The 18,978-nt window shown below is 44.3% G+C and overlaps 1 protein-coding gene across 3 annotated transcripts in view; it reads left to right on the forward strand.

Moving 5' to 3' along the window:
* The window catches only part of PRKG1 (protein kinase cGMP-dependent 1), a 529,543-nt gene that overhangs the window by 189,072 nt on the left and 321,493 nt on the right, over positions 1 to 18,978 (forward strand). For all 3 annotated transcript variants that reach the window (XM_054071966.1, XM_054071965.1, XM_054071967.1), the window contains exon 3: positions 16,857 to 16,970. In XM_054071966.1, the coding sequence (XP_053927941.1) occupies positions 16,857 to 16,970 (114 nt within the window). The remainder of the gene's footprint in view (positions 1 to 16,856; positions 16,971 to 18,978) is intronic.

An 18,978-nucleotide genomic window follows, 5' to 3' on the forward strand; every position in this document is an offset into this window, starting at 1 on the left:
GTAATAGTAATAATATAATTATACAGTCCTTTTAGCTCCTCTTCTTTGTATAGATAGAGAAAGAAGATAGGATTGTAGGATAGTTTAGGTCATAAGGGATCTCAGGGGGTCTCAAGTGCATCTTCCCGCTTAAGCAGGGTCTGGAGTCAGAGCAGGCTGCCTGGGGCTTTATCCACTCAGGTCCTAAAAACCACCTGAGCCTGCACAAACATCGAATGCTCAGGCCAGAGTCCTTCGGGTTGCTTGCCACCAGTGGCCATCAAGCAAGCAGAGAGCTGCAGAGGCAAAGGCAAATGGCCCAGACTGGCCCTGGTCTTTTTTCTTGGCCAAGCAGTATGGGCTGGAAAGACCAAATAAGTCGTCTTCTCCAGATGTGCCATAGGCAGGTTATCCATCCAGGTCTCACTTCCCTTTTTGGAGAAGTGGGGCTATGAGAACCTCATGAGGTTCAACAAGGCCAAATGTAAGGTCCTGCACCTGGGTCGGGGCAATCTCCGTTTTCAGTACAGGATGGGGGATGATGTGATTGAGAGCAGCGCTGCAGAGAAGGACTTGGGGGTGGTGGTCGATGAGAAGCTTGACGTGAGCTGTCAATGTGTGCTCGCAGCCCAGAAGGCCAACTATGTCCTGGGCTGCATCCAAAGCAGCGTGGCCAACAGGGAGGGAGGGGATTCTGCCCCTCTGTTCCTCTCTTGTGAGACCTCATCTGGAGTATTGTGTCCATTTCTGGAATCCTCAACATGAGAAGGAGATGGAGCTGTTGGAACGGGTCCAGAGGAGGCTACAGGGATGATCCGAGGGCTGGAGCACCTTCCCTACAAGGACAGGCTGAGAGAGTTGGGCTTGTTCAGCCTGGAGAAGAGAAGGCTCAGAGGAGATATTATAGTGACCTTCCAGTACCTGAATGGGCTACAAGAAAGCTGGAGAGGGGCTGTTTACAAAGGCATGGCGTGATAGGATGAGAGGGAATGGGTATAAAAGGGAGAGGGGCAGATTTAGACTGGACATAAGGAGGAATTCCTTCACCATGAGAGTGGTGAGGCCCTGTCCCAGGTTGCCCAGGGAAGCTGTGGCTGCCCCATCCCTGGAGGTGTTCAAGGCCAGGTTGGATGGGCCTTGGGCACCTGATCCAGTGGGAGGTGTCCCTGCCCATGGCAGGGGGGTTGGAACTGGATGGTCTTTAAGGTCCCTTCCAACTCAAACTATTCTATGATTCTCTTCATATCATTTAACATCCATAATAAGTAGCTGTGTGAGGCAATGAAACAGCACATGCTACATTGCTGATGGTGCAATGCACATTAAAAGCATTGTAGCATTTGAATGAATCCAGCTGCGATGAAACTAATAAAACCCTGTGCTGTTCTGGCGCTGCCTGAAAGAGGTTCAGACTCTCCTGCTTATTGCAGGAACTCTACCTTGAAACTCGGTTCAGGTCTTGAGTGATTTTGGACGGATTCACACCAGTCTTCTGCTAGCTGTATGTGAAGAGTACGTGTCCTCTTGCTGGCAGAGCCTCTGATCTGCATCTTTATATGGGGCTCAGGGCTTTGAATGCTTCCAGTCCTTCAGCTACCTCTTTGTTAAGCAAAAAAAACTTGTGTGTTGCGAGGACAGTTTTTGTTTTCCTTACTGTGAGATCAGAATTTGCCAAGGCTTGCATCTTGTCTGGCTGACGTTAAGGTACTTTTGAGCCCAGTGGGCCTTTTCCCTTGCTCCATGGGGCAAGTTTTAGCTCCACAGTGTCTTTCAAAGACGTGTCTGGTATCAGAGGCTAGAAGAGATGCTCATCCAGGATTTCTCTTGAACAGTTTTTTTTCTTTGCAAGGTGTGATTTCCATTCAGAACTATAGATGCTTGGCAGTCAGCTGAGTTATCTGTTCTAAAGAGTATTCAGTGTGGTATTATACATAGTGGTATATATGGGTATACACGTGTAATATTGGTTGTGAAATTTCTGATGTGTAAATTTTTATAAATTTTAGTCTTATTTGTGTGGATTTCCAACTACTGTATGAAATGCCCGTCTCAGTTTTTTAAAAGTGTATCTCTTCTTTTATCATTGCCTTTAAAACACAAGTTTATTGTGGGTAAGAATGGAGGAAAGGGAATGCTGTTATTGCTTTTCAAAGGGATCTCAACCTCTGATTTTGTTATGTTGTGTTTAATAAGAGATTGCAATGGTTGCATGTCCCACTATCACTTATCACATCACAAAAACAAGTCTGGTTTTCGTTTTAATTAAAAGAATAAATTAAAATTGGCCCATTCCAATGTTTTATGCTTTTATAGCTTCAACCTTTTTTTTTTGGTTAACATTTTGAAATACTTCCAAAGTATTTTGAAAAGTCAGGAAATGAAAGCCAGAGCTCAAAGAGCAAGGGAGGAGGACTGCAATGAGTAAATAAATTTGGATAGGATAATCTAACAGCTGTTTAGGGCAGGTAAACAAAATGCATCTTTTCTTCGTGTATCCAGAAGAAAACGTCTCAGTGCTTTGAGAGAGATGAAGTTAACAAAGTGTCTTAGAAGGCCTGAGGGGAATAAAAAACCTTAGGGTTCCTGAGCGTTTGAAATATGTCAGTAACGAAAGTGTTGGTATGGGAACCCTGAAGATGAGTGTGAAGTTTCTTGTCTGTTACTTTGCTTTTTGGAGAAGTAAGTCTGCGCAGTTTGGAGGTGGTAATAAGCCAGAGATGCAGGAACCAGCAGGAGCAGAGCTGGTCACGGGGTCAACGCTCTCCATCCGTCTCCTTCACCCGGCTCCCAGCCCAGCTGCCGTGTCGCAGACCTGCCTCCTTCATTCCTCCCATCGTTACAAATTACAAAATAAGTTCCTTCCTATTTGGAAAGGTGGTGTGTCATTTATCAAAGACTTTCAAAATACAGCTGGAGCCTGTTCCCATTTCCCACCCTGGCTCCGAGTTGCCCGAGGGGCTGCTGTGGCCCATTTACTGAAGGCTGTGTACACAGCTTGAGGAAACCAGATCTGCTGTAGGAATATTCAAGCGTGGGTTTATCCGAAGAGATCTCTGAATTACCCTGATATGAAAGCACCTGTAGGCGAGGGTGAGCTGACTCGTGATGTGTTCTTGCACTGCACGGGTTTGCTGCAGGCCAGGGCAATAAATTACTCACTGGCTGCATTTCGTTTTGAAGTGCCATCTACTTCCTGCAAACCTCTCATCGCAGCAGCATCCTGTGGATTATATCCATCAGCAACAGATGGAGAGGTGGGTCGGGCTCACCAAGAGGCTTTGAGTACCGGGAAGAGACAATTTGCACTTGAGGCATCATGGTCACAATTCCAGGTTAAGAGCCACTCAGCCAAAATGGGAATTTGAGACAAATACTGAGGCTTGTGAGGAGGCACTGCGTCCTTCCACAGAAGCACTTGCTTGCGAGAAAAGCAGTTTGTATTTGAGGTTGTTGGGTTTGTTTACTTTTGAGATTGAAACCTGTTATTTGTCGAGGTAAGACTGAGTCAAATTATAAAAACAAACCCAGTCTTCCCCGAAAAGTACTTGGTGTTTCCAGTGTTTTATTTAGGATAAATATGAAATTCACCTGTTCTCTTTGGTCCCTTTCTTTCCTGTATAGGTTTCAGAAGCAGTGGAGTAACAGTGCATGTGGATGAATGCCAACACGACCTGCATGCACTTCCCTCTGGCCGCAGGAAAAAGTGTCCTCTTGAATATTACCTTAACTGGGTTTGAGTTCTTCAAAAATTGGGAACTCAAACTGAGCAACCGCCTAACGCAATTGGAATTTTGTGGCACACTCTGCTGCTGTCCACTACGAAATCGAGGAAGTGTGGAATTAGCAGCTACAAACTCTCTTGTGTTGAAGTTGCTTTTGTGCAGGTGCCGTGCAGCCACCTGCTGTTGGTATAGCGGAGGAGGTAAAGAATTCTTCAGTGTTTGAGGGAGGACTGCTATATATAATATAGATATATATTTATGTATGTATATATACATTAAATATGCACCCACCTCCTTTCCTTGCCTGCCTGGGTGCTGCTCAGCTCGGCATTGCCTTCCAGCTCCATGGCTGCTCTTGCCCCTAGAAGGGCTTGTGGTGGTGCTGCTCCACGGCTGGAGCGATGGGTCTGGCTGCATCCCAGGCTGGATCCCACCTGCCAGCCTTAGTGACCGTGGGCTTTGAGAGTAGGGATAAAGAGATTTTTGTGAACCGAGACTTACATTGCTCTCAGGCAGACTTGTTAATTATTTGGGAGGCTCTCCAGTTGAGGGGGAGAAACTAGAATCAGCGCAGGGTAGGCAAGGAATCCATGCTGATGTTTAACAGCGCTGTCACAGACAAAATGTGTCTGCTAATGAGTTACGGCCGAGGGAAGAGGTTTGTGGCCTTGCAAGATACCTGTGTGACTCCATGCTTCGTTAGTGCTTCTCTGTGCTGAGTGTAATGAATCTATCCCAGACAAATGTCTCCTGTCTGTGCTCACTGGATTCTTGTTTCTGCCTCAATTTTTTGTTTTAGTTATTGTTTGGGATTTTGTTGTTCCTTAGATAAAATTGGATTTGACTTCTATAGCATCTTTTCATATTCTCTCTCTGCTCAATAGCTAACTATCTCATTGAGCTCTTGTTATCTTTGTTTGCCATCTCACACCCTATTTTAAGAGATTTCTCCAGGAGGATTTTTCATCATCTTACAGATTTTAACATGGTCTTACAGCCTCATTGCAAATAAACTCATTATACAGTGCTTGCCGATGCAAGTTGAAAAGTCCTACGTGCACACCTCTTGGCTGAGACAAACCTTATATCAGAAGTAGTTTGTAGAGTCACACGATAATTGAGGTTGGAAGGAACTTCTGGGTGTTGCCTGTCCACCCCTTGAATATATATATTACAGTTGTAGGGAAAGAGAGGATAGGTCTATGTGTATGTGTATATATTTTTGAGTGTTTTATATGGTGTTTCAGGATGTGCTTCTCCGCTTGGGACTGGGTCCTCTAGGTTCCACCAATAACAAAAACTTCATAATAATAAAAATCATACTAACAGAACCCCCTACCCCAAGGTTTAGGTCCTCCCAGATAGAAGCCTGCCTGACTGGAAGGGGAAGATACCAATTTAATTTGCTTTTGCTGCAGAGTTTACTTGTGGAGATCACAGGAGGAGATAGTTGAGAATGAGCATCTCCACACAGGCAGAGCATTACTTCTGGGATAATTCATTAGCAAGGCAGACAGTAGCTATTTGCTTCTCCTTTCGAGGGTAATGTTAGCTGCGTGCTTTGCAAGAGGTTTGTTTGACATGGGGATGTTAAAGAAGGTTTAACCATAACTCATAGAGGCACTTCAACTAAATCTGAAGTGTTAAACCAGCGTCAGTGTCATGTTTTCTTCTCTGAAGGTGATATCTTGCCTCAAATTGCTTTGGGCAGATTATTTGTTCTGTTAGGCATTCCCTAGCATGACTTTTCTGCCCAACAGCCTTGTTTGCTGCATTATTTGTGCATGTCCACAGGCCACGTTGCCGTGTGGTGTTGTCCAAGATGGGCTAACCTTTGGGACAGCTTTGATTGCTTCCCAAGTTGTCTTCCACCAACCCACTCAACTCATCTTCACTTGGTTCATTTCTCTCTGCCCTGCTGTGCTTTTATGGCTCTCGTTGCCCTGCATACCTGTTCCCTGCTCTGCCAAATGCACCGTGTGCTCCTTATGCTCTGCTTTACTGCCTTCCTCTCATCTGAGTTTTAACTCCTATCTTTAAAGCCCAGAGGAAGTTTCTTTATCCTCTTTCTCAGATGGTCTCAATCCTCCAAGCTCCTCTCTGCCCCTAGGCTACCGTTATGGATTCTGGCAATCACCTCCTTTATTTCCATTCTCTATTTTTCAAAACACTTCTGCAGATAGGGTAGAAAGTCAGATGCAGATGTGATCTTATCTCCAGTAATCCTTTCTCTAGAGTAAGTCTCGATTTAAATCCAAGAAGTGTTACTGTTATTCACTCCTTAGGCCCCTAAGATTCACTGTTTCAAACCCATTACTTGAAAGCAAATATTAAAAAATAGTTATAGAATGTCATTTTTGGAGAGGGACGACCGAGCTGTCCTGGTGTTGCTAGCGGTCTCAGCCAGCGAGGTAAGGTGGGGCAATATGGGTTGGTAGATACTGGGTTGTGGACATCTCAGCATGGGTTTCTGCTGCTGTTGGTGTCTGTCCCATTTGTTTAGCTCTCCTAAATAAACGTGGACACTGGAAATACTCCCTGGCAAGGTTATTGGGTCAGAGAGCTCAGTGCTTCAGTCTTCTTCGCTGCCCTAGAGAAGCTGGGGGAGACTGTCCCACTTGTCCATCTGATTCAAACCTTCTCTCCAAGAGTGTTGCATAGGAGGTGAAAAAAATTTGTTCAGCTAGAAAAGGGTTTACTGGAGCGTATGAAGGGACTTGTCATAGTCTGGTTGCGTCAGAGATTTGAGGGTCATAACTCTTCATGTCTTGCTTCATTTACCTTCTGCTTGTTAGATAAAATCTAACAAGCAAAAAGAGATAAAAGCCTACTTTAGGACTTTTTGTAAGTATGTTACAGTTGAGAATACACAAGCGTTATTAATCTCAATACTGACCAGATGCTCAGCGTTGTCGAGCCCAGCTTTTGATTCACCATCATTTGCAAAACTTTAAAAGGCTGAGCTTTAAAGCTCTGCTGCAGGTGCCAGCTTAAAATGAAATCCTTCTGGAAGCTGTTTAGTCTTTTCCAAGGAGACATCTAAGGAAAAAATCATCATTTTCTTAACATTCAAAACACTCTCACAACAATTTGCAATGTTGCCGTTTTTTGAAAGACGAATTAAAATTTGGCAAAATGTACTGTCCCTGCCTCCCCCTCCCAGTTACAGTCCTCCCGTCAAAACTTTACTGGTTTTGGGTAAGGGGGTAAAGCGGTAAATGTATCAAGGCTTGCCGTTCCCACACCACATGGGCTGAGGAGCAGCATGGGGTCAGGGCGAGCTCTGACTCGGTGAGGGTAGGGAGTGCTGGGGAGGGAGTACTGGCATGGGGTGGGACACAAACCAAAGGGACTGAAACTGCTCTTTGCGGTTCACTGGGAAAGAGACGGAGACTGGGATGGGGAAGGGACAGCGGCAACCTGCTGTTGGCAGGAGTCACTGGGTTAGCTCAGCTGGCAAGGCTCGATTGTGGTAAAGGCTTGTGGGGATAGGATGAGGGGGAATGGGTATAAACTGGAGAGGGGCTGATTTAGACTGGACATTAGGAAGAATTTCCTCACCATGACGGTAGTGAGGCCCTGGCCCAGGTTTCCCAGGGAAGCTGTGGCTGCCCCATCCCTGGAGGTGTTCAAGGCCAGGTTGGATGGTCCTTGGGCACCTGATCCAGTGGGAGGTGTCCCTGCCCATGGCAGGGGGGTGGTACTACATGATCTTTAATGTCCCTTCTAACCCAGACTATACTATGATTGTACAAAGCCTGCTTTTGCTGATGACGAACTGCAATGCTGCATTGGCTTTTTGTAACTCAATAACCATTGACCTTGCAGTATTAATGACATCCCTTTAAAATAAGATTACAGGTTTTTCCGGACTTGGAAACAGCTGACTGGAGAATCCCTCCTGTTAGACAGCTCTGGAGTGAGCAAGGAGTATAGGACCATCCCTTCACCCTGAACCTCTCATTCCCATTTCTCCTCTTTCCCCTACCTGAAGATTTGTTACTTCTTTTCGGTGGCTTATATTTGTGAGTCATTCCTGAAGCTATGAAAAACAAAGCAGGTTTTTGTGAGTAAATCCCCGGAGAAGACAAGTTTTCCAGGGAAGATGACAGTGGATAGCTGGGAAAACCAAAGTAAGGTATTGCGTAAAGCTGCTGGCTGCTTTCAGGGACAACTCGTTTGCATTTTGCATCTGCCACGGGTGAATGTCAGTAAAGTTGAGTCCAGCTCGTTGTGGAAAGTTTGGATTTAATAAAGTTCCCCATTTTCTAAGCTTAAACTGATTTGCGAACATATTGAATATTTGAAAGCTGTATTTAAATTTGATACAATTGAGCTTTCAGAATAGAAAGTATATACAAAAAAGTATTGTTAAAATAAATTCAACTCAAAATTGAGTCTCTCCTATTGGATGCTCCAAAGAAAGTGTTTCTGACCTTAGTGCTCTTGTTGCTGTGTGACGGGATAACTCTTGATTCATCTCAGTCCCAATTTTTTAAAGTATATTCAGGATAATTAACGAAAATCTACAGATCCATAGTGATACTTCCTGAAGAAAACTAATTACAAATAATTACTGTCTTCAGAGTGGAGCTTGAATAGCATCCAACAAGTAAAGCTGCGGAGCTAGTGTGAAACAGCATGGATGAAATAAAATATTGAATAGTCATTCATGAATTCTGCACTGGCTCAAGTGGAATCCTGCTCGTCTTTTTGGAGTTGGGTGAGGAAATCTATATCCTGATAAAACACTTGAGTGCACGCTGAACCATGCTTTGCTGTTTTCCTGATTTCTGCACTATGAAGCGTTCTTGCACAGAAGTGTAATGAATCGTTAGTGTCCTCCTGGGAGACCTGCCTTTATTTTGAAGGGTCTGGGATCTGGAAAGGGACCGATAATGTGAGTGATGATAAATCCACTTACTCTTATCCGTGTCTACAAAGGCATTGCTGGGATATATAGTTGAAAATTAAGAGTTAGGCCTTCCAGACATCTCCTTTTTATACTCAGGAGGAGAAATGGAGAATTCAAGCTAGAAATCTTGGTGCCCGATTCCTGGCGCGAAAGGCTTTACAGAGGAAAGTATATGTTATTGAAACCTTCTGCCGTACAGAAATGACTTTGGATTCTTAGATTTCCGCTTTGATACTCCTGTATCTTTAAAATTAAGACAGTAAGAGGCTTGTGAGTCACGGAAGACTTTGACTTGTAGTGGCATGTGGCTTTCTACCTGTGCCTCTAAGGTGGGAGAAGAAAGGGGTGCCGGTAACACACTGCAAGGAGTTTGCCTATTAAATAAATTACATGCAGGCTGACAAATGCCTCAAGTCAACTGAATCTGTTTTCTTCTGTACCCGGAAAGAGAAAATGGTCATTTAATTATTGGGAGAAAAAATTATCCTACTAATTGAGAGCGTCACATTAGTGCAACTTAGTATCGTTCAATTTATTCAAGGAACATGGATGTAGTTCAGCCAGAGATGTTATTTAATGTTTAATTGGAAGGCCTCAAGGCAACAAAACACTGCATGTCCTCATCAACACAAACGGCCTGTGTGCTTGGCCGGTGCAAAATGGACAAATGAACAGAATGGATCCTGCTTTCTTCATGCATGCTTCAGTCGTCTTTATTTTGACTTTTCTGTGCTTACAATAACACGTATTTAACTTTGTGTCCTGAGGAAGCTGTAAAGTAACCTGTAAGAGCAACAACTGTTCAGGGCAAATGCTTGTAAGAGCATTCCCCATGTGTAAACTGTTTCCTAGGAATGATTCCCATCATTTCTGAAGTGCAGCCTCAGGGTCCGAACTGTGCCCGCTGACAGCAGTGGCTTTATTTTCCCTGCTTTGCCCGAGCACGGGATAACGATGCTGTGATCCCAGTGGACACTGTGAACATGGGGCTGGGGTAGGACACGAGCTGGGAATGATGTGATGCCAGCCTGTTTTAAGAAGGGCTTTAAGGGAAAACATCATGAATTTATTTTTAATATTATTAATATTTATCCTTATGAAACATAATACTCCACAGGCGCCAAAGTGAAGGCACACAGTAGCTTGGGCACAGCCCCATGAATAATGCAGGCCGTTATCAGTCTGTGTTTTGAAACAAACAAAAATATTAACAAATCTTAATTGGCCTGGCTCTGATCTCAACTAGCCACTTAGCAATTAAAGTTTTAATTGCTCCACAATTACGTTTCCAACCACAATGTAATTAGCACACAGAGTTTAATTTGCCAAAATGTGGTGCTGGCCAAGTGTCCCAAAGCTCAGGGAAAGCGTGGAGAGGCCGAGGCAGCGAGGGAAGCTGGTCCTGCAGCTCCGGGCTCCTCGTGTGTTGCCAGTTGTGCATGTTTGCTGATGCCTCTTGGATCTCAGAGGATAAGCTTCCTTTCCTCAAATTTTAGTGCGTGTCTCCAAAATCTTTCGGACTGGCTCCGGTTTTCAAGCCGTCTGGAGTTACAACCAACAGCCGTGTGTATAAAATTGCAAAACTAACTGTTGAGGAGCTTTCGCGGGGATGCCCTCAGCAGCTGGCTGCAAGATCATCCTGGTGATTCGAGGCTGCTGTTTTTAGAACGCTCTCTGTTTTTTTCAAAGCAGTGCTTTGCTGGTAGCAGCCGGGACTTACAGCTGCCCAAGAGGAGCACTGTGCTTATTCATAGAATCAGAATAGTTTGGGTTGGAAGGGACCGTAAAGATCATCCAGTCCCACCCCCTGCCATGGGCAGGGACACCTCCCACTGGATCAGGTGCCCAAGGCCCATCCAACCTGGCCTGGAACCCCTCCAGGGATGGGACAGCCACCACTTCTCTGGGCAACCCATGCCAGTGTCTCACCACCGTCAGAGTAAAGAAATTCCTCCTCATGTCCAGTCTAGATCTGCTCCCTTCAGTTTATACCCGTTCCCCCTCGTCCTATCACCACAAGCCTTTGTGAACAGTCCCTCTCCAACTTTCTTGTAGCCCTTTCAGGTACTGGAAGGTCACTATAAGGTCTCAGAGCCTTCCCCAGGCTCAACAAGCCCACCTCTCTCAGCTTCTCCTCGTATGAGAGGTGCTTATTAGAGGGCTTCTGCTTACCATTCTTAGTTGTTGCATCTGTTGGAGTTGAGCATTGCCCTTAAGCACGAGTAACAGTGCAAACAGTGCATTCCATGAACATATTAGGAGGCAGCAAGAATGGATGAATTTAGCTGCACGCGTTGCAAATAATTTTCTGTTTCCTCAGTTAATTTTCAAGCTGCTAAGAAAAGTTGAGAGTTCTGGCTGACAAGTGAAAAAGTGGGTGGGAAAGAGTGCAAAATGTTTAGGAATGTGGAAATTTTATGCTTAGGTGAATGGCATTTACATAAAAATCTGTGTGAAGGAATGAGGATAAGACTTTAGCTTGTATCCTCCAGGAGGATGGCTGGGAAAAAATAAATGAAAACTAAAGGGAAGGTTGCTGGTCTTTGAGTCCAGGGAATGAGAGTTGAATATTTCCGGCATAAAATTTGTTTTGCCAAACGTTGGACGTGACTCAGATAATTCTTTTCCTTAGAAGAAGAACCAAAGAACCTCCCACGTAATTAAGACTTCTGAGCATCTGCCAAACCCAAAATATCTTGGGCTATATGTGGTGAAACTGGTTTCTGGCAGCTATTGCTGTTAGGAGCAGGCCGGTGGCTTCTGGAGGTCATGTTCTGTTCTGCTCATGCTGGTCACCTTCATTGTGAGAAAGCCAAATGGATGGCACCCTTTGAGCTAGAGAACTGATTCATAAAACTTGCCTTGCTGAAAACGTGCGTCAAAACCACTGACGTGATGTGGCAAGGATGCGTTTCACTGCTTGCAGGACCGTTAACAAAGTGACTCATCGGTCAGATGGGATCGGGGCATATTTTGTCTGTCTGGGAATGGAGAAGAATAGGGAATCCAAAGTATAGCCACCAAAATGTAGCTGCCAGCCTTTGCTGTTGGGAAGTCCTCCACGCTAGTGGAGACACAGAGATTTCAATTTTATTTTATGCTCTGTCTGTATGAAAAATAACTTGGATTGTCTTCTGCCAGTATGGAATACTTTATTACAGCTGACATGGAAATGCATAGTTTAGATGCAGGCTAAAGCTCCACAAAATCAGCTCATCTGTAAATTAAATTTCAATGTTTAATTCAATAACGTTCAATATTTTGGCAGACACGCAGCATTTCCAATCTTTTCTTCTTGCCTCGAGTAAAGCATCACTTGCATTATTTAGTATTGCTTTACGGAGGTGTCAAAGGGAGTTGCAAATTTATCTCCATTAATTGATCAATATTGTATTGCATTTCTTTTCGTTTCTTTATCGGGTTGATACATCAAAGAAAGCAATTTATTTTCTCCATGGAAAACTGCACTGCCTAGGCTGCCGGCTAGGAAAAGAAAATTGGTAAAACTCCTTCTGTTTATAACTGTGTTAGACCCTTTATTTCCATGAGAGGTGAGTTTGGTTCGCTGTCTGGGGAGTTTATTGTTAGATGTTTAATGTTCCGGATTACTTAATTACACAACAGGAGAATAGGAGACTTTCTCCAGTACAATAAATTGTAATTAAACAGCACATTTATTACTAAACCATACTGAAAGAGGAAGCAGCCTACCGTATCGCTTCTCTTGCTGTAGCATCAAAGATCAAATACCTTTGCCTTTCAATTCCAGCCTTCCTCGGGCTACTGTCCTGTCCAATCTTTCTCTAATGCAATTTGAAGAAAACTGATCTATTTTCTCCTGCAGCGGCTGAGTTTGTCTAATTCAGTCTTTCTCGGACTGTTTTGTGTCTTGGTACAAGAATACAGCTGTCTGAGGAGGACCGCGGAGTGGCTTGGCTCTGGCTTCAGAAGCATCACAGAGCTTTGGAGAAGGGGCGAAGGAGCAGCAGAGGTGGGCACGGGGCCATAAAACACCCTCAGCCTTGTCGCTGGGGGTGGTGGGCCAAGGCAGAGGTTATTCAGGAGGCTTCTTGTGCTCTGACCACCTCTCCAACTGATGGTTCATTCCTAAAGATCTCAAGACAATATTCAGCCGTGTCCAGAGGTTGTAAAGTGCAAGTGCAGAGAAGACAGCCCCCTGGCCCCTGAGATGCCAGGAGCAACGAGGAAAGGCAGCGTTCTTTAACCTGGTTGCTTTAACTCCATAAATTCAATGTGTGTTCCTTGCGGTGCAGAGGTGGACCAGGCTGGGGTGGGCTTGGTGCCCTGGGCTTAGCACAGGGCAGAAACGGAGTCATCATGGGCCACTCTTGGCATTAGCGATGCATATCCAGTGCCAAGACACTGCCTTGCTGTCATCCAGAGGGACCTGGACAGGCTGGAGAAGTGGGGCTGTGAGAACCTCATGAGGTTCAACAAGGCCAAATGTAAGGTCCTGCACCTGGGTTGGGACAATCCCTGTTTTCAGTACACGATGGGGGATGATGTGATTGAGAGCAGCGTTGCGGAGAAGGACTTGGGGGTGGTGGTCGATGAGAAGCTCGACATGAGCCGGCAATGTGCGCTCACAGCCCAGAAGGCCAACTATGTCCTGGGCTGCATCCAAAGCAGTGTGGCCAGCAGAGCAAGGGAGGGGATTCTGCCCCTCTATTTCTCTCTTGTGAGACCTCATCTGGAGTATTGTGTCCAGCTCTGGAATCCTCAACATAAGAAGGTGATGGAGCTGTTGGAACGGGTCCAGAAGAGGCTACAAAGATGATCGTAGGGCTGGAGCACCTTCCCTACAAGGACAGGCTGAGACAGTTGGGCTTGTTCAGCCTGGAGAAGAGAAGTCGTTGAGGAGACCTTATAGTGACCTTCCAGTTCCTGAATGGGCTACAGGAAAGCTTTAGAGGGGCTGTTCACAAAGGCTTGTGGGGATAGGATGAGGGGAACGGGTATAAACAGAGAGGGGCAGATTTAGATTAGACATTAGGAAGAATTTCTTCACCATGAGGGTGGTGAGGCCCTGTCCCAGGTTGCCCAGGGAAGCTGTTGCTGCCCCATCCCTGGAGGTGTTCCAGGCCAGGTTGGAAGGTCCTTGGGCACCTGATCCAGTGGGATGTCCCTGCCCATGGCAGGGGGGTTGGAACTGGGTGATGTTTAAGGTCCCTTCCAACCCAAACTATTCTATGATGCTATGACTCCTTGAGCTGAAAGTAAGGTAAGTTTGTTCCCTTTGCAGATATTTGTCGTAGAGCTTTTTGCAGAAATATCCCCACTTAAGCTCTGCTGAAACTCGTTTCTTTTAAAAAGAAAAGAAATATATTCTTCAAAATCATTTAGGAGTCTCTGAAGCGTGTAAGGCACCACTAAAGATTGATTTTGCTCATTCTTGAGATAAATATCTGTTTTTGTGCTTCATATTAGATTGACCAATCTTAATATGACCATATCAATCAAACATTTATAAAAAATAATGATCAAAATATATTGAATTTTAAAGGAAAGTTATGCTGTGTAAGGAATGGAATTCAGGTCTATGTGAAGCTAACAATAAATCAGCAACCTCAGAATTTAATCCTCAAGGCTACTTATTGGCCCCGAAGTATTATATTGTATATTTTAGTATTTCATTGATGGCTTTACTGTGTGAATATAGGTGAGTGCATTCTTGGCAGAGGTTTATGAGGTGCTAACTGTGCTGTATCAATGGCTGGTATCAATACTCAGTGGGACAGATGCCACATACTTGTATTTAAGTTGCTTTTACATGTTGCCCTCCTGCGTATCTCTCCCAGCTGTGATGGGACCTGCAGAGCTGTGCGCACTGTGACTGCCAGCCGGTGTCTTCCGAAGCAAATGGCATTTTCTTCTCCTTATATATAACTATGTGTCCTTATTTACATAATCAATTATAGTTGTATTTGCTGCTTTACTAGTGATAATTTTAGAGACTTACTATTGAAACATATACTTGTTTTCTGGTAGTCATTTCATAGCAGCATAATGTATATAGATATAATTGCCCATTAGTAATAACTTGTAATAAAGAAATTTAAACACCCCTCTCTCCCTGCAGCCTCTCTCTGTTTCTGTATTACAGAATATGTAGCTGCAGTTTTTACTCTCACAGTCCAGGTAACCTTTAGGTCATGAATCAAACAGTAACTTTTAGTGTCGTGAATAACAAGATTTAATTTGAATTAACTTGTTATGGGTCTAACAGGAATGTGGTGTCTAAACTTGTTTCAGAGTCCTCAAACTTTGCTTTATCTCGTTGGTGTGTTGTTTCGGTAGGGTAGCACGGCTAGGCTGGATTCCTGCTGCAAGAGGTAGGGTTGTATAATCTCTTATTAAATGAATTGGAGTTACCTGTTATTGCAAGCCTTGGAGGCCCAGTTTGGCATCAAACGTGCAGATGCAGAGCCAGCATCTGGTGGGTCAGAGCCAGCTGACCATACCTCTTGCCGCGTATAGACCTGCAGCAAGCAAGTCATCGATGCCCTGGGCGCTGGTGTAGCGGCATCCCCTAATACTCTGATTCCCAGTTTGAGATGAGAGAAGGCTTCTCAGGACTGATAACATTTGAAATCAGAACACCTTAGAACACCTCCCCATCCCTGGAGGTGTTCCAGGCCAGGTTGGATGGGCCTTGGGCACCTGATCCAGGGGGAGGTGTCCCTGCCCATGGCAGGGGGTGGGACTGGATGGGCTTTAAGGTCCCTTCCAACCCAAACTATTCTATGATTCTATGATTCTGTGATTCTATGATTCTATGATTCTATGATTCTAAATTCTCACGTCTGTCTTATACTTTGTTATAGCCTAAATGGTGCTCATAGGTGTGGTAATGTGAGCCAGCAGTGGCCCGGAAGGACAATAGCATCCTGGCTTGTGTCAGAAATGGTGTGGCCAGCAGGAGCAGGGAAGTGATTCTGCCCCTGGACTCTCGTAGTGAGAAAGACAAGAGGTTTGTACAAGAAAGACATTGAGGTTCTGGAGTGTGTCCAGAGAAGGGCAACAGAGGTGGCGAAGGGGCTGGAGAACAAGTGTTATGAGGAGCAGGTGAGGGAACTGGGGCTGTTTAGCCTGGAGAAGAGAAGGCTGAGGGGAGACTTTATCAACTGCTTGAAAGGAGGTCATCGAGAGGTGGGTGTTGGTCTCTTCTCCCAAGTGATGGGTGATAGGACGAGAGGGAATGGCCTCAAGCTGTGCCAGAGGTGATTCAGACTGGACATTAGGAAAAATTTCTTCACTGACAGGGTTCTCAAGCACTGGCAGAGGCTGCCCAGGGAGGTGGATGAGTCCCCATCCCTGGAGGTGTTTAAAAGATGGGTGGATGAGGTGCTTAGGGGCATGATTTAGTAGTGGACAGGTATAGTTGGAGTTGATGATCTCTAAGATCTTTTCCAACCTAGCAATTCTATGATTCTATAACGCCCTGTTCTCCACTGGCCCCTGTGTGTACTCTGCTTCTCATCGAGGCATCATTTGCGGGTGTACAAGGTGATGGGGCTGTCTCAGTTCCTTCCCTTCTCCCGGCTCTTGTTCCTCGGATGTTTTGTGAAACCAGCAGACTGATCCGGAGCTGCTTTCGTTCCATTCAACCTTTGCTTTTAAATCCCTTTCACATAGCTCCTGTCAGCACGGTATTAGTAAGCAGGTAAAGCAGACTTGCTTTCGTAAGATGAAACGTTCAAAAAGGGAAGGTACGGTGAGATGGGAATTAAGTAATGGCCACAGGTCAGAGTAATTTTCCTTTTGATAATAGCTGTGTTATTCGTGGATGAGTGTTCTCAGGGATTAGTTTCTCAGTGAAAATGAGCAAGAAAACTACTCCGTGGTTTTCATCTGGGGTGTTTAAGACCTAAATATTTTCCTTCTTTAAGACAAAAACTGGAGAAAATTTCACGTGAAAGTGCAATACATGAAACGAAGTTGCCATTGAGCTCAGTGTGCTAAAAAGAACTGTATCAGTACAGATAACAGTACGAATACTCCGCTAAAGCAGCTCAAATGTTGAAAGCTTGTGTATGCGACAGGTTTTTTTAACCTTTTTCTGAATTTAAATGCACTCCTTCATAATACATTTAATTGGTTTTCAAGTTGCAGGGCTCTGATATTTTTATTGACAGTATCACTGAATACTTTTCAAAACTTAAGTGTGGAAGAACTTAATTTCCCTTCTAAAATGGTCTCGTTCTTTCTTTTCCTCACAGATGGGAAGGTTGAAGTGACAAAAGAAGGCGTGAAGCTGTGCACCATGGGACCTGGCAAAGTCTTTGGGGAGTTAGCCATCCTCTACAACTGCACCCGAACAGCAACTGTCAAAAGTAAGGCCATTTCTGAGCTTTGACATTGAATGACTTGGAATTTCATTGGGAAGTAGGGTTCTTCTCATCACCTCTTGGAGTTGCAGCCTCTGATAAATCTTCCACTTTCTTAATTAATTAAACATTTTAGGGCATGGATTATAGTATAGAATTTAGCCACTGTGACCAGAAAGAAGATGCAAAAGAAGTACTTTTGCTCAGGTTTGTTCATGTAGGGAACCTCTCACATAAATACACCATGGCTGATGCTGCCTTGTGCAAAGGAGCCTTCAGCAAATGCCCTAGATTTCCTTACAACTCTTGCTGAATCTCATGATATATATGACTGTTGCTTAGAAGAGTATATCTGACCCCTGTAAGGTTAAGTCTTCAAGGGAAAATCTGTAAATTAAGCTTATCTATTTTTTTCAGGACAAGTCATTGTTTTCCTCCTATACTGATTAAACAAAATCAGGAAAAAAATCTGGATGGCGCTGATCTCCTGCTCTAAGGCTTAAGCACTTCTGCAATCTGGTTTCTTTTATGAATGTTCTGGGCAGAAGCCTGGGTTACATAATAAGTACAGGAAAAATGTCATTGCTGTGTACAACATAAATATGTTTTCATTTAAATTCAGGGTAGTAGTTGAGACGTGGGATATATAATATCACAGCTCTTGATATTGAGGATAAGGGTATATGGTGATATCTTAAGCAGAGAGGTTTTATAGGAGATGGTAAATAGTTCTGCGATCTAAAGACACCATAAGGAGAGAAGTTAGAAGGATACCAATGGGATAGAATAATAGAAAGATAAACAAGTGGTATTATGATTCTATGAAGATAATGAGGTGTGTGAGTCCCCGTTCAGAAGAAAGCCTTTTAGAAATACCTAATTTTGCTTCAAAAGAGAAAAAAAAGAAAGAGAAGAAATGGGCAGAAATGACAAAACAGGAAAAGGTAAATACATTTTTTTTGTGACGAACATGCTGTTCTCCATAGTCCTAAAGAACTTGACTGGTGTTCTCTATTTTCACCTGCGCAAACCATGCCTGTGTACAAGTACTGTGTATTACAGGTAAATCCTCGGCTACAGCTTTTCCAGTTCATCAGTGGTACAGTTTATGCTTTGCAGTAATCCAAATGATTAGCAAATGATTTGGAGTAATCCGGACGGTTAGCAAACCTTTTGGAGTGATCTCAAATGATGTAGCAAATGTGTGTATCGCACAAGTTAAGCCTCGCCCCATGAGGACTGCTCCAGCCCCAGAGACCTCCAGACAGCGTGTTGGGCCACTCTCTTAGGAGATGCTTTATCTCCTTCCCCTAGTCCACCCAGGGGAATATAGTGTGAGTGGGAAGCAGGTGCTGATCCACCGCAACCTCGTCATACCTTCCCGCCCCATAGGTGCATTGTCCATGTAGCTGTGCAGCCTGTTTTTCAGTGCAATTAAAGGTTTGGGGGATTGGTGATGGTCGTGAATTCAGATGAGCTGCAGGCTTATGTAGTAATACAGTTATATAAAGTTGGAAAGAGCAGAGAAAGAGAGGAGATAGTTGAATCCTAGGGAAGGAAGTGAGAGGATGGTTATTATTTAGTTCCACTTAGACATGCATATTAAAAGGGTCCTGATCCAGTGGTTCCATGGGCACTGCCTCACATAATCCTGCACAGTCGTGCCGTTCTTGTGTGATGCCCATTTCACCTGTAGGTACAAGTGACTCCAATGGGGAATAATACTGGCAGCAGTTCTGGCTATCAGTTTTACTTGCTTTTTCATGTACTGGATCTCTTCTCTTGAGCAAGCATCCAGATTGTCACTTGGCACTTAGTTTTACCGAATCCTTTTTTTCCTGGTTAAATTGGGGGCAGTAGTAAGGTCACTACTGTAACTGTCCTCAGAGAGATCTTTCTTTGAGAAGGAAGTATCTGCATTTGTTGTTACACCTTGTTCCTTTCCCACTGGCATCGTAAAATTATGATAATTATGCACCTTCTTCCAGCAGCTGTCGGGCATGTAATCTCATTT

This window comes from Cuculus canorus, chromosome 7 (assembly GCF_017976375.1).
Source record: "Cuculus canorus isolate bCucCan1 chromosome 7, bCucCan1.pri, whole genome shotgun sequence".
NCBI classification, from domain to species: domain Eukaryota; kingdom Metazoa; phylum Chordata; class Aves; order Cuculiformes; family Cuculidae; genus Cuculus; species Cuculus canorus.